Consider the following 25894-nt stretch of genomic DNA (forward strand, 5'->3'; position numbering starts at 1 on the left):
GAAGAACGTAAATCCAAGGCATACAAGCATAATAGGCGTAGGAGCATAGAACATGCATATAAACATGTAAATCTAAGCAAGGCATAGTTGGAAACATAATATCGAGCATGTGAGCATGTAGACCCAAACATCAACACATAAGAAAGAAGGATCTAAACATGGCATAAAGCATAAAGCATGAAACAAAGGCAACTAGCACGTGAAAACCATGGAAGCATATGGAAATAAGCCAAGAACATACTAGAAGCAAGGTAAAGCAAGAAACATGTTAGATAAAGAAATAAATCATGTTATTAAAGCAAGAGAAATAATATAAATGCTAGGGAAAGATTTAGAGAGCTAGGGGTGTGGATAGTAGCTAAAAAGCTACATCCACAGCCCTAAACCCCAAATCAAAAGTGTAGAACCAAGGAGAAGAAGATTGGGTGTAAGAATATTGGGTGTAAGAATAATACCTTGTATTTTTGGTAAAGAAGAAAGAATCAAGAGGCTTTGATGTGTTTTTTTGTGATTTTTTTGTTTGGAAGAGAGGATAAAAGCTCAGAAATCACCCAAGCAAAGAGCACGCAGCCAGGAAGTCTTTTTTTGGTCTGGAGGTGCCTGGGGCCTTTTATAGCCCCAGCGCAAATTACGAGGAGGCAGCCCACCTTCAAAAGTTCTCGGATCAGGTTGATCTTGACACCCCTGAAAATATTTTGACTTCCTGTTTCTAAAAAGGTATGGAACTTGAAAATCCAACGGTCGGATCAAAAGTTATGGCTCCTAAAAGTTAGCGGTGCATCGATTAGTGTGTTAACCCGATTTTCATGATATCTTGGCCGTTCTAACTCCGGTTTCGACCCATGAATCGTTGTTGGACTGAGAATTTCATAATCTTCGCAATGGTGTTGGTTTCAAGCCATTCTAATAGCCAAATCAAAATTAGGGTTTCTGGGGCCCACTAGGAGTCAATTCCCGGTCAAAGTTGCCAAAAGTCTCCAAAAATCTCGGGTTTGATGTAAAACTATGAAAGGTGATATTTTGAGGGGATTTTGACTTTCGGTCAACCCAGGGCTGATTAGGGGTATTTTGGTCATTTTAGCTGATAAAGGCACTTTGGGTGCTTCGATGTCCTAATGGGTTATGCCACATCATTCTGGATGTTCTCGAGGCCCCTTGGAGAGAATAATATTTTTGGATTTTTTCAAGGTCCAGCACACAAATCAAGGGTGGACAAAATACAGTATCAACAAGGTATCTCATAGATATTACTAAAGTTCACAATTACTAATCTCCAAATGATCTGAATAATTACCATGTAGTAATTAGTCAAAATGAAATGATTTTAACTAAAAGTCAATATGCTTATAATATCCAAATATAAGTTAGTGTTATATTACTTGGCGATAAACAACTCAAAAAAATTCTTGTGCCCAATACATTTCTCCTTCCAACATGTAGTCAATAAATGAAATTAGCTCTACAATAATAAATACATTATATCCATCGATAGTTAAGCAATACTATAATATGAGTTCTTTGATTAGAATTAGAAGATAAAAGAGGATAAACTTGGTGTATCTTGAAGGCAGAGAAAGTGTGTGTATTGTTGTTCACAACAAAGCTTCAAACAAAGTTCTTCAAACCAAGCATACTTACATGATAATTCTCATTCAATGTTTATAGTGAATGCTCTTTAATGGGAAATGGATGTATATTAACCAAAAGGTTTTGGCTAGGGGAACTTATTGTTTTGCTCTAGCTATACTTCATTTTATAGTCTTTTGGGAATGGGTTGGTTAGCGATAGTAGAGATAGCAAGGTGTGTGGATACTCTATTTTGTTCCAACCTATACCCAAGGTCCCCAATTTGAATGAAGAAAAAGCCTCATTCTCCTTCCAAAATGATCAACACCGCGTATCAAGTTCCCATCCCAAAGCCCAATAAAGTTCCTTGACAAATTTGGCATACACCAGTCATTACCGTTGTACGCTAGTGATTATGTGACGTACGCCACTTAGAGACAACAATCTTAAAATTACTCAATTTCATATCTAACTCAATGTTGGTTAGCTTTCAACTGGCCATCATGTCCACCAACCCTTAGGGTATAGTCTTTTAGCTATAATTTCTCTTATTTCTACAATTTCAAGAGATACACAAATATCATACCGAAACTCAGCCGATACAAACCCTTAAACTACCATTCCCTCATTTTCAAGGTGATAAAGCAAACTTTTGAATATCGTACTTAATTTTTTAACTTTAATTGTTGGAAAGCTAGTGTCCTATTTTCAGTTAACACTATTCTACTTAGGGCTATCCAGACCCGACCGGAGCCCGACAACCCGGCCAACCCACCCAACGCCAACCCAATTTCGACCCGAACTGCAGGTCCAGTCAGCTGACGGCAGGTTTCCATTCTCAAAAATCAACGCCAGCAGGTCGAGTGGCGAGTTTGCATCTCCAAAACCCGAGCAACCTGAACCCGATCGAAGCTGTAAAAAAATCCAGCCAAATCCTACAAAAACAAGCCAGATCCGGCGAGATCTTAACTAGATCCGGTGAGATCTTGACCAGATTCGACTAGATCTGGTAGGATTTAGCCCAATCCAAAAAAATCCAATCAATTTTTAGCGAAAAAATGCAGATTCTGATGAGTTTTTCCACTTTTTGGCAAAATTTTCCAATTTCCGATAGGTTTTTCCAGTTTTCGACAAGTTTTTCCAAATTCTGGCGACGCTTTTTTTCAAATTTCAATGCCCTTTTTTATTTCGGCGACCAACCCGGCCCGACCGCACTCACCCTCACCCGAAACCGACTCGACCAATTTTTCCAGCGGTCGATTTTGGGTTCCTCCGCCCTCCAACCAACGCTGACGGGTCGAGTCCAGGTTGGGTCCAAAACTGACCCGACCGACCAGTGGATAGCCCTAATTCTACTCCCCTCCACTCCCCCTCCCTCCCCCCTTAATCCAAACAGGCCCTAAGTTGTGGTTAGAGATTCAACAAATGAACCGTCAACAAATCACACTAAGTATAGACCAAATTGAGGCATGGAACTTTAACATAATCCATATTCTCCTCTATTATTTTTGGTTAATTCTAGAAATCTACCCAAAGTGGCATACTCCAAAATTAATGGTTGTGCCGTTCAAGGACTAGCATAAGCCATATTTTGGGCATGGACTTGGTTTAGGTTCAGTGCACTAGTGCACTAAACCTGGTCAGATGGTGACACATATCTAAAAGTGGACACATGTCATTATCTCAACAGGTCCAATACCACTAGACACTAGACCTAACCCTGACCCTTTGGGCATATCCCATTCAAGGCATTATGGCATATGCCACTCAAAAGAAGTGCAAGCCATTTAGGAGTGGTGTATGACATTATAGGCATGAGCCCTAATTTTATTTTGTTTCCAATTTTTTATTATGTACAATTTTATTTAATGTCTAATGTTTTTTTTTTTTACTTGTTTAATTTTCTTTAGTCAATAAAACCAAAATTACAAAAAAATAAATTCAAATTTCTTCAATCAATGGACATTTAATTCTCCTTTTTTTTAGGGATAAGTTTTCTTCAGGGATAAGTTTTCTTCATTTGGTAGGATATTTAGTGTGAACTAAACAAGGAAAAGACATAAGCATTAAATGGTGAAGATTTGTAAATTAAATGTTAATTTGAATTAAAAAATTCTAAATAGGGAAATCATTAATCACTTAAATTGAAGATGAAATTTTTTTCCTTAAATGCAATAAATTAAATTATATTGGTTAATTTGAATTCTAAATTTTTTTCATAATTTTTTTTTTTTGAGAAACCAAATTTTTTTCATAATTAATAAATTGATAAATTACGTATTTAGTTTATGTCCTTTACACCATATTTTAATTTAGTCTCTAACATTTCAATTGTGTCAATTTGTTCCCTAACTTTTCAATGTCATGTTAATTTAGTCTCTACTATTATTTTTTTAAATGGAAATTGCTGACGTCGCAAACGGCCAAAATAAAAAATTAGTTTATTGCCACATCAACACAGACTAATTTTTATTTTGGTCATTAGTCACGTTAGTAATTTCTATCCAAGAATAATGGCAATTACTAAATTGAAATATAGTATTGAAAGGTTATGGACCAAAGTGACACAATACCAAAAGGTTATGAACCAAATTGACATAATTGAAAGGTTATGGACCCAATTGAAATATGGTATAAAGAATAGGAACCAAATATGTAGTTTACCCTTAAAAAATCAATCCATATTTAATTAAGGAATAAAGGTTAAATACTATTATAATGATACAAAAATAACATTTTATAGCACAAAGTATTCATCCAGCAAAACTAAGATCTCAAACATGACTACATGAGAATAAAAATAATCAAGATATTTTTGTGGAATCAATTACCTCTAACTAACATTTACTTCATTTGTAAAAACTCTAGAATCAAACATGATGTTTAGAAGTTTAGTTCTTAATAGAATATTACACAAACACACGGACGATGGAAATAAAAATATGAAAAAGATTCACAAACATGAAATATTAAAGAAAAATTATGAATAACAAAAGTAACTATGAAAGAGAAATTCATGTAAAAAACACCTTGAGGCTTAAGGACGAAGGGTTTGTAGAAATAAAAGAGCAGAAACGACATAGAGAAGATAAATCACATAAAGGGTGATTTATGTCGCAGAAACGATATATATATATATATATATATTAGCAGGTCAGTTTGATTTAAAACTCTCCATGTTGCTGAGCAATAGTTGGTTTAAAACTTTTTAGTTCACTGAGTAGTAGTTAGTTTAAAAATCTTCATTTGGTCTTGTTAGATTTAAACCCCTGAGACAAACAATGTTTAACCAATTTTAAGGCCAAGTTATTAATTAGGTCAACTATGAAAGCCTTAGGTTAAACAAATAATCAAACATATCAAGCATAGCAAAAAAAGTAAATAACACAATAATATGATGACTTAGAAAAACCAATGAAGCAAATTAATTTCAAGGTAAAAAACCTGGGGGGACCAATTCCAAGATGAACAATCCACTATCAAATGGAGATTTACAGTTAAGAATATCAATACATAGTAAATTTAACTAAAGTTAACAAACTTAGCTCTGAATCCCATAGACTTCTCTAATATGGATCTATTCCAAACATGAACCCCCAATCCACGCACTTTAAATTCCCATTGAAGCTTTGGATCAACGTAATCCTCCAGTCTACGACTTCAAGACTACCCTTGAAGATTTAGATTCAGCACTTTTGATAACTGGCTTGCAACAACTTCAGATCTATTGGTTCTCATAGTATGTAGATTGATTTCCGATAGTGACTTTGAAATGAGAAGGCACAGAACTTTTTAGATTTCAAAAGAGGAAAAGGTTTCTCTCCAAACTAGTTTATAGAAAAACCCTTCAAACTTCTCTGATATGTTTTTATTGGGTGTAAATTTTGAAAATCTAACAGTTGGATTGCATGTTCTTATTATATCCTCTATACTTGCAAACTTTCAAGAAGATCAAATATTAATAGCTATGTCATCTATCAAATGTTTAAATTTCAAGTTTTTGTAATCTAAAATTATGTATAAAAAATAAGTTTATTCATTGAATAGTAAATAACATTCAAATTGAATGAAATTTGACATGTGTGTTAAGAACATAAACTACATTAAAATCAACAATCAGATTTTCACAATTAACATAAAAAATAAAAAAAAATAAAAAAAAGATATAGGAGGAGTTTAAAGGGTTTCTCTGCAAACTAGTTTTGAGATAAACTTTGTCCCTTAAAAGAGAAGCTCCAAAGTATTCTAAAAACATGCCTTAAGATTTCCTTTGAATATTATGCGAATTAGATCTGAAACCCTAATCATCTGATGGGCTAATGGACTATTGTGCCGAAAAATAAATTCTGCATAATTGACTTATGATCAATCGAAGCTTTCTTTCAATCAGTTGAAACTGCTAAAATCTGATTCCATAAAACTGCAGCTTCCTTGTTTTTGTACTCTTACTTGCAGTATCTTGAGCATTGTATAATCATACCTATACAATGTGGTGTATTTGGAGGGAGCGAAATTGGCGGACTTTTGAGAACATGAAAAAATCTGATGATCAGTTGCTTGCTTCTTTTAGTTGTTCTTTTTTTGAATGGTCTAGGACTTGGGGACTTACCTCTAGTGATTCTCTCCCTTTGTTCCTTAGTTCTTTATTTTGTAATTAGTTTTTTGTCTATTTGTTTCTTTTTCAGTAATCTTTGGTCTGCCTTATGCTTTTTCTGCATGAGGTAGCTTTTTGAATATACATCTTTCTTATTTATCAAAAAAAAAACTATGATTTATATCTAGACAAATTTGTGCTCTCGTGATTGCCAACAAATCTATACACCTATAGGACCTAATAGGCCTAATAAATAAATAAATTATGTGTAAAACTATGAGATTACCAAAACTTATGTGGCAAAATATTAGAAGATCAACTAATAGTCAAACGTTTTTGGTTTGGTTTAAAATTATTCATGTTGTTGAGTAGTCATTGGTTTAAAACTCTCCATGTTGCTAAGTAGTAGTCGGTTTAAAAGACCCCATGTTGCTAAGTAGTAGTTTATTTAAAACTCTTCAATTTGCTGAGTATTAGTCGATTTAAAACTCTCATTTTGACATAATAAACAAATTAATAAAAAATGATGTGTAAAATTGTGGGACTACCAAAGTTTATGTGGTAAAATTTTAATAATTCAACTAATAATCAAACATTTTCGCCTATTATAAATTATATAGATTATGTTTAATAAGTTAGATTTAATTTGGAATCATATCAAGATTTAATAAATCAAAACTTAAATGATTTAATCAAATATGAATCAATTCCCAATCAAACTAAAAATTAAAAATATTATTAAGAAAAAAATCATTCATTGATGGTGATTAAAAGTCATACTTTCTCTAAAATATTTTGAGGCTTGAATTTAAGTAATATAGATGATGAAGAACATTAATGACTAACTAAACATGCAAGAACATTTTTCAAAATGACAAGAACTCATCTAAGTAAATCAATTAAGTTTAGGACCAAATTTGACAGCAAATTTGGTTGTAGCCTAAGGCTACAACTTCATTCAATATTTTTTTTATTGAATGTGAATTTTGGCAAATCCACCATTGAATTACATTTTTTTCTTATATCTTCCATGATTGCAAAATTTCAAGAAGATCAATGATCAATAATTATATCATCAATAAAATATTTAAATTTCAGGTTTTTGTAGTCTAAAATTATACAAAATAGATTAGTTTATAGATCTAATAGTAAATAACACCAATTAGCTGGAAATTTGAAAAATGTGTTAAGAACATAAAGAACATGAAATTCAACAAATAGATTTCTAAAATATGTAGCCATGTTTTTTTTTTTAATGCGAGTTATAGCATTATTCTACAACTAAGTTTATAGTCAAACTTTGCCTTAAGTTTAATAAGGGAAGATGTCCAACACTTAATGAATACTTCGCTTCAATTAATGACTCTCTCTCATAAGACTTATGCATAAACTCCAAGTAAAGATCCATCCATCTGTTTGATGCTCATATGTCAATATGTTTGGATACTCATTTACTTGGATGATCACATGTTTACACGTTTGGTTGGTAATAACGTTTATGTTTTCTACTCTTTTGCAATTCTTTTAGCTAGGTTGTTTTCCTTTTGTGTGATCAGCCTTTTAGTTTAGAGGCTAGGGTTAAGGAATAGATGCATGCTTTATGTTATGTTTGGAAGTTTTGAGAGAGAGGAGAGTAGAGGGAAAGAGAGTAGTGGAGAAGAGAGTAGAGGGGAATGGTAATCCTCCACCTTGTTTGGATGTTTTTAAAATTAAGTAAGGGGAAGAAAATAATTAGTCTTTTCATTTGTAATTTTGTTAATATAGTAAGAGCAAATTTGGTAATTCATTTGGTCAAGCATTTTTATGCTCCACTCTCCCTCCAAATCTCTCCAATTTGGGGGAATTAAAAATGAGGGGTTAAAAGTAGTTCAAACCCCTCCAAATCTCTCCCCCTCCTTCCTTAAAAAACATTCAAACTAGGTAATTTAATTACTCTCCCTCACTCTACTCTACTCCTCATCTTTCTCCCAACATCCAAACATGGCATTAGGGGCCAACTTAGTAAAATATATTTTAGTGTAATCCAATAATACAAGTGAGACTCAGCTACGTCCAAGTAGTTTCGGATTCCAAACATCTTCCTAAAAATGCACCTTAACTCCAAACCTAGTTTGGTGTTAGACCTTTTCTATAGCGATTCAAGTTGGTTCCTAGATCTATAACTAGATGGCAACTCTTGGTTAAGAGAAAATTATACCCATTTTTTGTTCAATTTAAAGAAATAGATATGAATTGACATCATAATTAAGAGTAAAATTGATAATTTATAATTTTCTAATATAGATGGAACCTTTCCCCCTCCAAATCCTCAAATTTGGAGGAACTAAAAATGAGGGATTTGGAGTGGTTGCTTACCTCTCCAAATCTTCTCAAATCCTATCCCCCCACCCTTTAAAAAATTCAAATGAGGTCAATTAAACACCCTCATCCCCTTCCCTCTCCAACCCTCCTTCCAAACGCACTGTGAAGTGGATAATTATCTCGACAGTAATCTATCTTGGCTTGCCTTAACGGTAATGAAACAGGCTTTTCAACTAAAAAGGACCAAACTCACAGTGAACCCCTCAAGAGCACACTCTAAACGTAGATAATTTTATTGCTAATATTTTCATAAAGTATAAAGTTCTACTTCTACTTATTGTTCCAAGTAATAACCATCATTGTTCTCTTACTTAACCTAAGACTACTAGCATCAATTCAATAGAGCTTTAGCCAAATCTAAGCAACCCTTAATCCACTATTTACATATAGAACAACTTAGGTACAGTACTTAGATGTTATTCCTTAGATTCCCATGTTAAGATTTTGTCATGTGGATATTTTCTTATGAAATGAAAGTGTACTTTTTAATTAAGTAGCCACATGGCTGAATCTTAAAAAGAGAACCTAAGGAACAACACCTAAAATACTATACTTAAGTTTTGTCTTTACACAGACCTACATTAGCCCCTACACTCTATTTGTATTTCATTTAAATATTTTTTTCTTTCATTCTTTCTTACACATTCAGCCAATTCACTATCAACTACCAAGACCCAAACAAACTGTCAATTACCGAATTTTACACATTTAACCAATTCAGTACAATCCACAAACTCTCTACATTTCACAACCCAGATTACACATTCAACTAATTTGAATGTCCCTAACACTGATCTGATTTCCCCATTCAAACTAGATTTATGCATCAGCCAAAATTACACATTCATCATAGATTTACGCATGTTACAAACACAATACAAGAAATTAGCTACCAAACACCAAATAAAAAACAACAGAGCATCATGCCCGTAATCAATTGCTCAAAATTTCACATGCATTTATCAAATTACAAAGATTATGAACAAATATGGGGTTAAACTAAAGGGAAAAAACAAAACCAAAATCAAGAATATATAGGTTCTGTTCTTTCTTCAGACTCAAACTCTAAAGAGTCGGAGCCTTCCAGTTTGAGATGCCTCTGTGGAGACCAAAGTTGACCAAGCTGCAAACACTGTGTTGACTAGAACAACCGAATCGGAAACTCAAGTTCCAGCCCGAATTTTCTTGATTTATCATGAGAAAGAGAGCTCTGGTGCGGGGAAGGGCCAGGAGAGAGGGAGATGTGTCAATCACTCAATACATGTTCATAAATTACTTTTTGTCGAAAGCCTATTGAGCTTTATGTAGGAGCTTTTAGGTGAATTTAGCTCAATTTTAGCTTAAAAAATTATTTGTTGAGCCTAGGGTGAGTTCTCAAAATGCCTCGCAGTTGTGATAGAGGTCTTAGAAAAGTAGAACCTCAAGCACAAACGTAAATTGGTGCTATCAAATTATAGATCAGCAGGGGTGGCTAGCATGTCTTTTTGCAGGACTCGCACTTAAAATCCCTGCAGGCTCCTCTATCAAAACAGAGGAATGGGGAAGCTTCATGAAGCATTTTCACGCTGAAAGTTCTCAACAGAAACAGGGTATTTTGTTCAATTTATTTTCATACTTAGAATGAATAACAACACTCCTCTGTGTGTACAGTACACCTCACAACAACCCAATGAAATGGCAAATCAAATCACACCATCGCAGGAACCATGCTGATACCAGAAACAATGAGCATGTTATATAATATCCCTAACTCCTGAGTTTTTACATTTACACAATGACAGCGTCAAACAAATAAATTTATCAGACCATAAAATATGGATATAATAACTATGACCATGCAGGTCACTGTATTACAAAGCAAATACATAAAAAAAACACTCGTTGAGTGGTGCTTCATGCTTGCCCTTTCTTTCCTACCAAAAACAAGAAAGAGAAACAAAAGGTTGTCAAAAAGTTTTAAGCGGGGTCTGGTTTAATTTTAACCCTCAAGACCATCCAACAAAAGTCTTCCACACCCCCAGTCACCCTAGTTACAAGCCCTACTTCCACTTACAACACTAAGCCAAAGCAAAAACAACAGCGTTAGAAGACATGCTCAAACCATTTTAAAGTACCCCTCAAACTAATGTTGTTCAAGGGGAACGACGGGCATCTTCATTAGCTGCGCGGTACAGGTCATCATCATCCTGAGGTATCATGCCTTCCTCTTCTTCTTCCCCAAAATAAGAAGAATGAGATCCATTGGCAAATCCCCTATCATCCTTCCCACTACCTGAGGATCTTCCCCACCCTTGTGGTGAATCCTTGCGTTCCCTGGCATTCTCACTATTATAAGGCGGCCCACGCTGGTGTTGAGGTGGTGAGGATGGCCGACTCCTTTCCATCATTGCCTGGTGAAAACTGCGTGGCGGGCTGCGCTCACGACTGCGGCTGCGCTCACGGTTCAAACCTTTATTGCGGTCACCCCAAGCAGGCCCCTTGGGGCTCCGGCTGCGACCTCTATCTTGTCCATAGTTATTACCACGGTCAAACCTGTAACGGTAAAAAATTACACATTACTTCTCAAAATACTCTTTTTTAAGTGCAAACTACACATTATCATGGCTCTTGTTTTTTTCTTTGATAACTCAGACATTAATTCCTATTATTTGAAGTCCAACACACACACAAAAATAATATATACAAATAAACAAGTGTTTGAAACAAAGTCCTGACTGAATGCTTCCCCAACCCACTATATATAAATAAATAAATATATATATATATATATAGAGAGAGAGAGAGAGAGAGAGAGAAGCAAGCTTTTGAAATTAAAAGACCTAATTGAATTGGTTTTACTCCCCTCCAAAAAGCTGTGGCCACAATAACAAAGAAAAGAGGAAAACACTTCCACAGAAATATGAAATCCAAAAATGCAGATAAAAAAAATTCAGGCAAAATTCCAATTTATGCATATTATACAAGTAAATATTAACAAATACAAAACCATGTAAAGAAATTGGTAGGCTGAAATAATAATTGTACCATGGTACAATGAGAGGACTTCATTCTCTAGAGGCACCAAACCCAATAGATAGATTTAAATGCACTGATTAGTTGTTAAAAAAAGAACAAACAGAAGCGCCATTACCTCTCACGTGACTCATTATCATATCCACGACCTCTTCCACCATAACCCGAATCGTTACGTCCACCCCGACCCCCATCACGACCACCAAAACCAAAACCAGAACCAAAACCAGAACCAGAACCAGAACCCCATCGTCTGGACCTGCCCATCATCCCACCACCACGAGAAGCCATATCACGAATTTCTGGAGGGACACGCTGATTTGCGCCTTCCAAAACTTTGATGAGATCTGAAGCATACTTGGCATCCTGGTCACCGAAGAATGTGTAAGCCAAACCAGTGGCACCTGCCCTCCCTGTCCTTCCAATCCTGTGAACATAATCCTCCACTCCAGTAGGAAAATCATAGTTGATAACCACCCTGTGACAGAAATTGTGACTAATCCTCAACATGATTTTTTACCTCAGGACACAATAATACAGCCTTTTCTTTTCTGGTTTTTTATTAACTTAGAAGTTAAAAGCATCATAACATACTTCAAATAGTCACCTCAACATACTACTATGAGTCACACACACACCAAAATAATAAATAAATAAACTACAAATATGTAATTCTCCTACTCTTTAAGTAATCAATGTCATGCAAATTGAATGTATATTCTCAATTCAATTTCCAACATAGCCAAAGTAGATGCTAGATACAAACAATTTTTGGGATGCAAGATATTTTACTCTTTGACAAGCTTTATCCTTTTCAGTGCATTCATAATTAACCAAAATTTCATTCAGCTACAATTAAAACTTCAACCACGTAATGTGTTTTAAAATTCTCAGGGGATATGGGTTCATAAAAGACTTGAACCGATATCCAATAATATGCAGTAGATATTGTTTCAGGATGTATCATTGCCCCAAATTTTGATCCTTGGAAAATAATGTACCATAGAATGCAGTACCAAAACCTAGATAATGCGACTATAAAATAGACAGTCCCCAACCTGATGTCTTTGATATCCAGCCCTCGAGCTGCAACGTCAGTGGCTACAAGAACTGGAGATCTCCCAGTTCGGAACTGACTCAACACATGATCCCTCTCACCCTGTGATTTGTCTCCATGAATGGCAGCAGCACCAAACTGGCGAGTAAGGTTGCGGGCAAGTTGATCGCACATCTTCTTGGTTGAACAAAAGATAATTATCTTTGATCCTGGTTCTTGAGATCGTAATATCTGCTCCAGTCGTCTGTGTTTCTCCATGGATGACAACACTTCAATATGCTGCAAGATGCCAATAAAAAAAGATCAAATAGTTATCGCACAAATGACCATAAACTTCACCAAAACACATACATAATGAAGGATTAAACAAATAAAGAGATATTTCCACATGCTTCACACTAAATTATGACAAGCAACAATACTAAAATATGTTTCACACCTGCGTGATGGACTTGTTTGCCACAAGCTCATCCACATTGCCAATGTTAACCTGAACAGGATTGACCAGCAGATCTGCAGCAATTTTCCGAACCTCCTTTGGCCATGTTGCTGTGTACATGAGGGTCTGGCGGCGAGCAGGCACCTCCTTTACAATCTTCCTTATCTGAGGTTCAAAACCCATGTCTAGCATGCGATCGGCCTCATCAAGCACAAGGTAAGAAACTTGATGGAGGCTAATTCTCTTCATCTCAAGAATATCATTCAAGCGGCCAGGAGTGGCAACCACTACATCTGCTCCTCTCTCTATTTCCCTTAACTGGGGTCCCTTTGGTGCTCCTCCGTACAAACACTAAAAACATAAACAAATAATACCATCATTAATATCCACATCATGTATAAGAAACAGCAAACATATTATAAGAAACTTGCTCAATGTTTAAAATATGGATAGAAGTACATGAACAATTTCACTTTCTAAACAGAAAAGATATTTAATAATATATTTTTACAAATGTAATTGGAGAAACAGGTAATCTACCGTGCAAGAAATTCTTGATGACTTTCCGAACTTCAAAGCTTCTTCTTGTATCTGTGTTGCCAACTCCCTTGTTGGTGACAATACCAGCACAGTAGGACCTAATTGAGCATCATTACGGGTGCGCTTCAGGTGAATAAATCCTGGAATCAAGTAACCCAAGGTTTTCCCCGAACCAGTTTTGGCAATTGCCACTATGTCTCTACTTTGAATAGCAATCGGCCATGACTGTGCCTGAATTGGAGTTGGCGCAGAGAACCCAGCACTGTGTACCTGGAAAAAGCAAAAATCCAGCAACCCCTGTGAGAGAGGTACTGGCTTCAAGATTTCTGGTGGTTTTTTTTGAGCCTATAGAGGATTGGCTAATGGCAGAAGAAGCACCATCCCCCATATGCAGGCGGCCAATGCTTGCTGATGCAAGCTAGAGCAGGAGGAGGCCTCTTCTTATGTTTGGACCGAGTGGCAGACTTAATCATCACCAACGGCAGTCCCGGCCACGAACTCCGGTGATTCGGAAAGCCCTTCCCAAAATTTGGTCCACCATAAAAGGGCGCTCCAAATTAATGGCAAGCCCCCCACAAAGAGGGCACACAGCGTACGACATTAGCTCCTCCCAGGAGCAAATATCGCACCTGCGACAAAAAGTACAGACGGCAAAAAATATTAACATGAGTCTGAAACTCAACGTCGGACCTCCAGCAATCACAGACTTTGCACAAGAAACACTCAGGACATAGTTTAGCAAACTTACATGAAATCTTGGCAACCAGTTTACATAAGGACCAAAAAGAAAAAATAACATGACCAAAAGAGAAACAGAAGTTCATACCTCTCTGAGAAGCTCAGGTGGAAAGCCAGAAGCTTCAAATGAAATAAAAGGTGGAGGAACATTATCACCCTGAAAATAAATTAAGGAAAATAGATTGTCAACAATAATAAAAAGAACACATCAAACCATAAAATAGATGTAAAAATTATAAACCTATGTTTCTGAACATAATTTTTACATAATAAAACGAAAGAATACAACTTCAGACACCCAAATGGTTCATTAACCCACAAGAAATAGTGTTGATAACAGTTAGCCTGCCCCACTTTTCACCATACAGCTGCTAATGAAAAGTGGAAACAATAATGGCATTACTTCAGTATAAGTGATGTGAAATAATATAATTCAGGTATGTGAAACTTTGTTTGTGGAGGAAAAAGAGCATACAGCAGTTTGTTATGATTTAAAAAGTGCCAGCAACATAAATCCACACATATTCGGCCCAGCAACATAAATTCATTAACACTAATATCTACTTTCCCCCTTCTCTTCAACGCACAATAGAGGATAATCTACAATCACATTCTCCATGACTCATAATCAAGACAAACAATTTAATATAAATAACTAACCATTATCTAACTCAAATTAAGTTTACAAATTCTGAAAATCAACAATGGATCTAGTAATCATTGAAAGGAGGACTCAATGTGGCAGACAGTTTCCAATTATCCAGTCAGATATAAGGTCAAGATCACTAAAATTTAAACATCAGTGTATCACACCCAGTGCATGAAGTTTTTCAATACTTACAGAAACAGTTATTTCATGCCGGCGACGGTAAGCCTCAGGGGACAAATCAGCTCCTACATCTGAAGCTCCATGTCCTCTTGTAGAAGATCCTCCATGTCCGACACTGAGTGTGCCATTTGGACCATTACTGGAATGCAAAGATCCACCTCTTGCACTCTAATGCAAAATCATAGACATTTCATTAGACCCAATTGAAGGGTAACGGTACAGAAAACATGTAAATACATAATATATCCTCGTCATAGTAATGGCAGGCAGGGGAACCTTCAGTCTGTCCCCTCGTTCCTGTTTTAGATAAGTGTTACTGGTCATTTTGAATTTGATTTGTCCACATTTTAGGTTTCAAGGTGTTAATCTATTCATAGAATTTTATACTTTCATATGCAAAATGCAACATGGAACCATCTTTACATAATGTGAACAAGAAACATAGAGAATCTGAATCAAGGCACCTAATCAGACACCAATAAAAGAGACAAATGTTTGGATTTGAGGCTCTTGACCAAAAGCAACAAAAGCTACAACTACGCTCATTTTGAGGCTCTTTAATGTGATGCGACAAAAGCTACAACCCTGATTATGGAAACTCAATGCCACACACTAAGCCCATTGCAAATTGTCTCTGCTAAACTCTTTATTTCTTGAAAGGAAAATATAATTTGCATACCATGGGATTAGCCCTGTGACTTCACCAACACTCCTTATTTTGGAGGATGTGCCATTCAGTCCAAGGACTATTGATTTCTATGGAACATCTTTCATTACTCAACAACACAAAAACAGATATAATCCAACTTTTTAATAACTTTTTTTGATAATTCAATCGTTGGGGGAGGGGGATTTGAACCCTAGATGTCTCCATTGGAAACACCAAGAAGTGCTGACCAGTTGAACTACAAGGCTCTTTGGCATATCATCCAACTTTTTAAAGACTTAGCAATAGATATCATCTATCCAGCATGCATCATATTACTAGAACTGCATCTATCACAAAAAGGGTAAATCATATACAAACAATTATTTTTTACAAGTAACCCAACAAATCTTCATGTATGTCCATGTGATCTCCAACCTCTTAGAATGTGCAAGAGGGGATGCTTCTAAAACACAGAATTTTTTTAGTTTCCAAACTCTACACCCACTAAAAGCACAAGTTTAATTAAAAGGAAATCATATAAAATTAACACTGACCACACCACATAACCATACATGAAACAAAGAAAGAATATGAGTGGAACACAAACCTGCTGGCTCCTTGATCCAACCTCAGGTTTTGACCCTCCATTGCTGCCTCTGGCATACTTATCATCATCATCAGGACTATAGCCGCGTCGCTGTCCTTGAGAAGATTGCTGAACTTGGACAGAAGAACTAGGCACTGAAGACTTTGGTAGAGCCGCCGAGTGTGCAGGCCTCTCATATTGAGTGACATTTGTCTCTGGATTCCAAAAGTAAAGGTACCCAGTTTTACCATCAACAAGGCCTCTCCACGGTCTGGGAAGCGTAGGGTCCTCTGGAGCATAACGTGGACCTGAAGAAGAGGCAGTCGCAGTGGCAGCCATTGCAAGGGAACAACCAAAACAATCCAACACAAACCTATTATACAAAACATGTTAACTTAAAAAGACAAGCATTAAATCCCAATAGAAAAAGAGAATCACACAAAAGAAACAGCACATAACCTCAAGAACACTAAACTTAATCTAATTCCCACTTGTCAACAAGCTCAACAAATCAGCAGAAGCAAAGAAGCAAAAAAAAAAAAATACTCTAAAAATGAGATGGGTTTATTATAAAGATAAACACTTTCCCACTAAACCTAGAAACTGAGTCAACTAAGTTCTACTTTAGCATAATAATCTTCATTATCTGAGACCCCAAACAAACAAAAAACAAAAAAAAACCTCTAACCCAACACAAAATACAACAGCACAATATTAACAAAACCCAATAAATCTGAGCAAACCCTAGCTCAAAAAAAAAACCACAAAAAAGCCTGAGACTCACACAAACACACAAATCCAAAACCCCAGATCCACAATCTTCCACTAACCCTAAAAAAAATTAAAAATTAAAAATCTTAACTTTACAAAAAAAATAACTTTATATTCTCACAACTTCCCGTTTGGTTTCAGAGCTCAAAATCCCAACATGCAAATAGATGACCTAGAAAATTAAACCCAAAAAAAATAAATAAAGAAAATTCATTTCCAAGTAACCATTAGAAAAAATTAACTAACCCAAAAAAAACCCTAGATGCAAATTTTTGTTTGTTTGGTTGGTTGGTTATGGGTCGCAGATATAGAAGAACGAGAAAATCGAATTTCAGATCTGAGAAATAGGGATTTGTTGAAACGAAAAAGAATGAGAAAAAGCGAAGTGTACCTGACGACGTCGTATAGAGAGAGAGAGAAAGCAAGAATATCTGTGATTTGGTTACAACGTTATACAAACCCTTTTCCCCTTCTTTGTGAGAGAGAGAGAGAGAGAAATACTCCACGCTTCCGAAGGGTAAGAAGCGTAGAATAAGTTTGGGGAAGCAAAATTAGTTGGATATTTATAGAAAAAATTTGACACTTTTTTCTTTTTTCTTTTTTCTTTTTTGTGTGTGAAGGAAAGTGAGACTTGGCCACTTGACTTGAGTTTGGTTGGTATTGATTAGCCTTGTGAGTGTGGTTGGATGCTTTGGTTTTGGCCTTTTTTGACCATGGTTAAGTCATCATTAGTCCTTAGAAAATCAAAATATCAAGATACTAGTTGCAATGGACCAATTGGGGTCTTTTTCTTTTCTTTTCTTTTCCAACAATGTGAGTGACATAACATATTGGTTGTGTGTCTAATGTCAGTTGTTTATAATCTCAGTCTACAACTACAATGGTTATATATTTTTGTAATTATACTCTGATTAAATAATGTATTATAAACCAAATTTAAAACAATAATATTACTATTTTCGTGTGTATTTTAATAAGTATTATTGTTTATTCAAAAAATATGAGTAGCATAAAATTTTGGTAAAACTATATTCCACGAAGTTTGATGAGTTTTCCATTTTGGTCAATTAAGTTTAAATCTTTTCATTTTAATCCTGTTAATTCTGACAATGTTGTCATTTTAGTAATTTCATCCATTGTTGTTTGTGTAAAATTTTAACTATCTTAAAACCATGTTGTTATAAATTATTTTTGAAAGTTATAAAGGGGAAATGGTGTCGTATTAAGAGAGTTAATGACATCTTTCAAATAGTGATGGACATTAGCAACAAAATGATTGTATTTTCAAAATTAATAAATTAAAATGACAAAATTTAAACTTGGTAGACTAAAATGACAGTACACCAAACTCAAAGGATTTTTTTTTCTTTTTTTGTTCCTAAATTTTGTATTTTTTCATACTTATTTAGTTGGCATGTTATAATATGTGCTTACTACAAAAAATAGCGTTAATAGAGACTTATGTGAAAATAATGTTAAACTAATCATAATTTATTATTTAGCAAATTTTTGTGAAACAAAGTTTGTTTTTAACCCTTTTTTTTTTGTGGATTCTAGTTAACTTAACTTGTAGAGTCATTTGTTATTAAGGAAAGGATTTGGAGTTCAAACTCTATCTACACCAAAAATTAATTGATCTTTTGGCCTGATGATGAAGAGCAATCACACTTAGATTTTTTTTTTTTTGAGAATCTAATCACACTTAGATTATGTTAAAGTAGAATATCTATCTTGTATAAAAAATAAAATAATAAAAAGAAAGAGTAATCATCATAAAATATACTGTATCTATTGAAAAACCTCCTCTCTTTTTTACTCAAGATAAGTAACACATTCCTATTTTTGCTGCTTTTTTTTTCCACTTTTATTTTTAGTTCGGAAAGCATAGACTAGAGTAGTGAAAGGAAAAACATTAGGTAGGGGAAATAAGTCATAGGCGTTAGAATCGTTCATGTAACCATTTCTGACTCTGCTTCTTTTTTTGGCAGCATTTTTTGGTTAATTGAGGAACGAGAAGAAATGGAAAGTGAATAAAAATCTGATGTTAGATTAGTTATGTTGGTCAGTGTGACAGTGAATACGTTCTAGGTTGATTTTTTTTCCCCTAAATTGTTGTAACCTCTAAAATTTTATCTTAGATTTTAGCAATTTGAGACATTATTTTATTGGTGTTTCCCATCCACCACACTGTATTTTGATTTATTTTTCCTTCTAAGAGAGTGAGATTGGAAATATAAATGATTTGCATTTGACAAATTTATTTTACAAGGAATAGCATGATTGTGAATTTAGGAAATAAATAAATAAATTTCAAAATTTCTATAATATGGTGTTTTTATGAATATGTTCAAGGTTTGAAATATCTTCTCCATTAAAAAAAATGTAATTATATATATATATACACACACACTAGCCTCAAGCATGCGCATTGCACGCGCTCAGATACTTTTTTATTTTTTTGAGTTAATAATTTGCATCTATTATAATTTAAAAAAAAAAAATCAAACAAATAAAAAGGACTAGCCTCATCACATGCACTCCGCACATGTGATAAGGCTCTTTTTTATTTTGAGTTTAATGTAATTTTTCAATTTGAATTTATCTACTATTAGTAAGGTTATACCGTAAAAGATTTTTAAGAAACTAAAATTTATTATTTAAAATTGAGTAAATAACTAGGTTTATTTTATTTTTTTGAGAAACCGATCGCTGAAATATTATTAAGGGAGGCTATTAAAGTCAACCTGAAGTACAGATAATAGATCTGGTAGTACATCTTCCATCCAAATTTGCATATGATTGAGGGATTTTGAGTTCCTCGCTATAGAATGAGCTAACTTTTTACCCGAGCGGCGTACAAGAGAAGTCTTAAAAGCTGAAACAAAGCTACTAAGATACAAAATGTCGTATACTAGATGTCCGTAGGGTGTGAAGTTTTTGCCTTCTACTAGCAATGCCTTGTGTAGGATTTCCGAGTCTCCTTCAAGTATGATACGGTCAAAACCCAACTCCACGGCAAGTTCGAGTGCTCTCCTTGCTGTGAGAACCTCGACCTCAATGACTGCCATTGGCAGGGAAATTTTTTGAGACAAAGATGCCATCAAGTGTTCTTCGCTGTTTCTTATAACAACTCCCATTCCTGCACTTTTATCTTCGGCAAATGTGGCACCATCAAAATTGATCTTGTACCAATTGTCTTGGGGCGGAGTCCATGTTGCTAGCTGAGTGCTTCATTGTTTTGTGGACGCCAAGGGGCTAGAATGGGACTCAAGTTGTTGCTCCCTAGAGTGTTCCAGTACCTTGTCCAGTGGGAGTGTTGGTTTCCCCAACCGAAGATTGTTCCGTCGATTCCACAAGTTCCATAATACTAAGGAAAAGAGCGTCGGATCTGATGTACCTGCAAAAATAAAACCAATAAAATCAGTGAAGCATGTGCTCTATTTGAGGTTGCCTTGGTTCCACACTAGTGTGTTGGTCCAGAGAGTTTACAAGGCAGAGTAGCGGTAAAGTGCATGCATTATATCCTCCTCCTCTTGTTTATAGATTTCACATTGTCCGTCAGGTGTTATCTTGCGTCTGAATAGATTTGCCTTTGTGAGTAGAGAGTTTTTACAAGCTCTCCATATCAGTGTCTTCACTTTATTTGGAACATCAAGAGCCCAGATTTTGCTCCATAGAGGTTTTAAAGTTTGGGTTGATGGCTAACCCGGTTGTTGCCCTCTAGAGGCTTCTTGTAAAAAACGGTATCCCGATTTTGCTGTATAGTTTCCATCCGGCGTGAATGGCCATATGAGAACATCATCTTGAATGGAGCGACATAAAGGGATGTTTTTCATGATCGATGCTTCAAAGTCATAAAAGACTTTTTCACTTAAATCTTCCCTCCATACTTTATGCCCCTGGTCTATAAAATCTCCAACCCTAGAACCTTCCCAACCAGTCACCACGGGTGAGATGATTTTTGGATTATGTTTTGTAGGCAGCCAATTATCCCGCCATACTTGGACAAATAGGCTCGACCCTATTCTCCATGCTGCACCTCTCCTAATAACACCCTTTCCCTTTAAAATGCTCTTCCAAGCGTATGAAGCATTTGCCAGGTTTTTTGCTTCCATGATTGTAGAGTTTGGAAAAAATTTCACCTTAAATACCCGGTAACATAGAGAATCGGTGTCATGAAGTAGGCGCCAAATTTGTTTGGCTAAAAGGGCATCATTAAACAATGCAAGGTCTTTGAAACCCATACCCCCTTGACTCTTGGGTTTACACAAATCTTGCCATTTCACCCAATGGATTTTCCAACTATCACCTTTTTTACCCTAAAAAAATCTGCAAATCATTGATTCTATCTCATGGCATAAAGAAAGTGGGAGCTTGAAGCATGTCATAGTGTAGGTGGGTAGAGCTTGGGCCACGGATTTGATTAAGATCTCTCTTCCCGCTTGAAATAAGAGTTTTGCTTCCCAACCGGCTAATTTTTTCCAAACTTACTGCTTGATATGGGTGAAACTCTCCTTCTTTTTTCGATCCACAAGTAATGGAAGGCCTAAATATTTTTCATATTGTTGGATGGCCGAAACTCCAAGCATATTTTTTATTATGGTTTGGACCTCTATCGATGTGGATTTGCTAAAGAAAAGAGTTGTCTTTGTGCGATTAATTTTCTGCCCCAATGCATTTTCATATTTAGCCAAAATATCAAGTAGGCATTGGCATTCACTTTCCTTGGCCCTGCAAAAAATCACACTATCGTTTGCAAAGAGTAGGTGGGTTAGCTTAGGTCCATTTTGACAAATAGATACTCCTCTAATATCGCCACTATGGGCTGCCTTCTTGATTAGGCCATGTAGGTCTTCAGTGCACATGAGGAAAAGGTAGGGGGAAAGGGGGTCCCCTTGTCTAAGTCCCCTTATAGGAGTAATGTTGCCATGGGGCTCGCCATTTATCAAAATAGAATAGGATGCATTTATGATACAGAGCATCATAAGGTGCAGTCATCTATTATGGAAACCCATCTTCACCAAAACTTGTTCCATGTAAGACCATTCCACTCTATCATAAGCCTTACTCATATTGAGTTTCAAGGCCATAAATCATGTCTTACCTTTATTATGATTTCTCATATGATGTAAGGTTTCAAAAGCTACTAAAATATTATCAGAAATTAGGCGATCAGACAAAAAAGCACTTCGATGTTCTGATATAAGCTGAGGCATTATCTTTTTCAGTCTATTAGCCAAGACTTTAGCAAAGATATGATATAGCACATTACTCAAGCTTATAGGCCTAAATTGAGACACATACTCTGGGTTTTTTACTTTAGGGATTAAGGTTATAAAGGAATGACCGAGAGATTGTGGTAGGGTACCTGTTTTCAAATAATGTAGAATGGATTGAGATAAGTCTGAACCAACCAGGGACTAGTAGCTTTGGTAAAACAAAGGAGGCATGCAGTCGGGGCCGGGTGCTTTTAAGGGTGCCATTTCTTTCATGGTTGTTTCAACTTCTTCAATGGTGAAGTCCCTTATAAGTGTGTCATTCATAGCGTCTGTGACCACTTGAGGAATGACTTCTAAAACATCTGCCAAGTTTTTCGAGTTTGCCGATGTAAAGAGCTCCCTGTAGAAACCGAGGATGATATCATTAACCTGGGCTTGTCTTGTGCACCACCTACTCGTGAAGTCATACAGTTGGTAATGTAATTACGCCGGCACCGCTGTGATGCTTTATTGTGAAAGAATCTAGTGTTGCGGTCGCCGTCTTTCATCCATAAAATTCTAGAACGTTGTCTCCACATTTGTGCCTCCTTGTCAAGAAGCACATTTATTTTAGCCTCCAATACTCTCATTTTTCTAGAGTTTCCAGTCCGTATTGCTAGTCTCTCTACCAATTGTAATTCTTTCGTTTTTGCTCCAAATCCTTTTGTACACTACCGAAATTTCTCTTGCTCCAACGTGATAATGCATAGCCACATTTTTCTATTTTTTTCAGCACCTTAGTATCCCACGAGTCCAAGTTATTTTCAGTCCACACAGCTTCAATGGTTTCCCCACAGCCCTTGTCAGTCATCCACATCTGTTCGAAGCGAAAAGGTTTCTAAAAGTTTGTTTCCATACCTTCTAGATTGATCCAAGTTGGCTTATGGTCTGATGCTGTTGTGTCTAAGTGATGGACCTTTGTTCCAAGAAACATACTGAACCATTCATTAGTAGCCAATGCCCTGTCTAACCGTTCCCAAATAGTGTAGTCAGCAAAGTGTTTATGCCAAGTAAAAGGGAAGCCCACAAAACCAAGGTCCATAAAAGCGCATTCGTCGACAACATCTCTGAAAAGTTGCATCTGACTGTGTGGCCTTGGTCTTCCTCCTTTTTTTTTTCTTTTTTTTTTTTTTCAGATTGCCAGGTAATTTCATTGAAATCTCTGGCACACAACCATGGTGAACCTCTCCTATTTTTTAGTTGTCATAACTTGGCCCAAGATTCATGTCTTTTTTGCGTAGTAGGTTCTCCATAAAAGCCCGTAAATCTCCATTTATCAATCTTTTTTTCTTTTTTCTTTTTTTTTATTGTGGTATCAATATGATTTGGGGAAAAAGTTTCAATGTCTAGTGGAAAATCTTCCTTCCAAAATAAGACCAGTCCGCCCGCCTTATCTCTCTTTGGTGATTCGAACATATGTATGAATTGAAGTTTCCTCTAAACTCTCTCTAGTCTTGCTTTATTGGTCCATGTTTCTGCTATGAACACGATCAAGGATCTTTTTCCCACACCATATCTGCAAGCTGATATTTTGTACGTAAGTTCCCAAGCCCACGACAGTTCCACACTAATAGACTCATTGCTCCTAGCAGGATTGGGAACCAACCTCTGCCAATATCAAGATGTTTTTATTATCAATTTGAGAAACCATATATTTTTTACTTGGTAACTCAGATTGATTTGCATGATGAGGTGCTGCTCGTTTCTGCCCTAATGATTCAGCCTTAGTTAGAGCTTCTTGTGTTACAAGTCGTGGGATACGTTTCCATGTGGCCAAGGGAGGGGTGTTATTTGGGACTCTATTTATCGAGGAAGAGACAGAGGTATTTTTGGAAGTATGGTGGAGTGGTGGGGTCGAGTTTGGAGTTTGTTAAGGTGTTGTATTTTTGGAAGTGTGGTGGGGTGATGGGGTCGGGTTTGGGATGTGCTGATGTGTTTTAATTTGGTTAGAGGTTTGAAAGGGAACATGGGTACGTGCGATTATGGGATGTGTGTTGGTAGGAGTTTCATCTGGTATGGGAAGAGCAAGGTTATTTTTGGTAGTTTTGGGGGTATTGAGAGGTGGTAGGGTAGGGTTAGGGGTCAGATGGTTTTTAGCTATGTAGTTAGATTTTTGGGAGGGAGTGGGAGTTAAAACAGGGATTGGGGAGGATTTTTTTGGCTGAGAAAAAGTGTATTCTAGGGAATTATTTTTGGTTACCATACTCTGCTCGTGATCTTCATTCACAGGTAAGTCAAATTTCCATAATTCCTGGTCTATTTTCTCAATTTGTTTCTCCAACGTTTCCATGCTAACCTGTGTTTGCACCAAATCCGGAATAGATTGAGCATGACCAGCCCGATCATGCTGTGGAAGGAAAGAATTTTTTGAATTTGAATTTGGTGCCTCCACCATTTCAGCGCTTTCCTGATTAATCTGAGAGGTGCCTTATGCACGTTTTGGTACATCTGTCACCGGCGATTACCGTGGTAAGCCATCGACTTTGTCTCCTTGTGGTATATCTGTATTTTTCACGTAAAAACCCGATACTGTGACCATTGCCTTACGCGAGCCCACAAAGGGAGGAGCTCGTATCCATGGACCATACCGTTTCTCTGTTTTTGCAAGAGTACCTTCACTGTCCAGCCACAATTCACAATCTCGATCATTATGTGTTAGGCACCCACACCAATAACAAAGATTAGGCAGCCGCTCATATTTGAAGGAAACCCATAGCTCTTTATCATCCTCAAGGCAGATTACCCTTCCACGACATAAGGGTTGAGATATGTTGACAAGAACCCACACTCTCATGAAACCACCAGCATCTTCAATGGGCATTTTTGTGTGGCAAATAACCTTTCCCACAGTTTCATAAAGTCCTGCAGCAACTGTCAGGTTCATATATCTTAAAGGAATGCCGTGTACCTGCACCCAAAAATGAGTAAGATTAAATGACAAATCCTCTACAATGGAGTCTTTACCATATCGTTGTAAGACCATAAGATGCTTGTCAAAACTCCACAGTTCGTTGGCCATAATCGTATCCACCTCTACCTCATTACCAAAGGTGAATAGGATAACATGGTTACCAAGGTTTTTCACCCTAAAACCATTTTTGGTTCGCCATAGCGGTTTGAAAGTTGCTGCAATTGCATCAGTGTTCAAAGCTCGCTTCATCAAAAATTTTGTAGCAATGGTATATTCAACAGAAGCCAGATCTGAGTGTAACCGGAACTTGGGTCCTTCTTTGTGTGAGAGAGAGAGCCCATTCCATTGTATAGTGAGATCCTCCATGGTCCAAAAGATGGTGAGTGTTCCCTTAACCCCCAAGAAGAAAAACCTACAACACAATCTTAGTGTAACATTGTTACCCTAAGGGACAAAACAACACCTTCTAAGAGGGACAGAGGTTCTACAGCCTAGGAGAGGTTAGGGAACCCAACCTTCACTAGCGACAGAGAAACTTCCAACAACAATTTTTTTAAAACAGCTGGGTTTAGTGTGTACTAAT

The 25894-nt window shown here is 36.3% G+C and overlaps 2 protein-coding genes across 2 annotated transcripts; both read right to left on the reverse strand.

The window, feature by feature from the left end:
* Positions 1–10234: 10234 nt before the first annotated feature.
* LOC142606829 (DEAD-box ATP-dependent RNA helicase 14) lies at positions 10235–17665 on the reverse strand. Its single transcript, XM_075778185.1, has 9 exons — positions 17534–17665; positions 16393–16744; positions 15149–15304; positions 14396–14464; positions 13570–13839; positions 13030–13380; positions 12592–12869; positions 11652–12011; positions 10235–11053 (listed from the first exon to the last, which is right to left on the reverse strand). Exons 2-9 carry the CDS (start codon positions 16708–16710, stop codon positions 10654–10656), a joined length of 2202 nt encoding a protein of 733 aa, XP_075634300.1. The 5' UTR covers positions 16711–16744; positions 17534–17665; the 3' UTR covers positions 10235–10653.
* A 7196-nt stretch (positions 17666–24861) lies between these two features.
* On the reverse strand, positions 24862–25677 carry LOC142632619 (uncharacterized). The gene has a single exon (XM_075806993.1). It carries the CDS (start codon positions 25675–25677, stop codon positions 24862–24864), a length of 816 nt encoding a protein of 271 aa, XP_075663108.1.
* Between the last annotated feature and the right edge of the window lie 217 nt (positions 25678–25894).

Source organism: Castanea sativa, chromosome 1 (assembly GCF_040712315.1).
Source record: "Castanea sativa cultivar Marrone di Chiusa Pesio chromosome 1, ASM4071231v1".
Lineage (NCBI taxonomy): Eukaryota > Viridiplantae > Streptophyta > Magnoliopsida > Fagales > Fagaceae > Castanea > Castanea sativa.

Bases quoted from the DNA above. Each gene is read 5' to 3' on its own strand.
- LOC142632619 (XM_075806993.1), bottom strand. From the start codon at position 25,677: ATGGAGGATCTCACTATACAATGGAATGGGCTCTCTCTCTCACACAAA.
- LOC142606829 (XM_075778185.1), bottom strand. From the start codon at position 16,710: ATGGCTGCCACTGCGACTGCCTCTTCTTCAGGTCCACGTTATGCTCCA. The intron at 13,381-13,569 runs GTAGATTACCTG...TTATGTTTTTAG, and splicing joins CATCAAGAATTTCTTGCACG to TGTTTGTACGGAGGAGCACC. The intron at 12,012-12,591 runs GTTGGGGACTGT...TTTCTGTCACAG, and splicing joins CTGGATATCAAAGACATCAG to GGTGGTTATCAACTATGATT.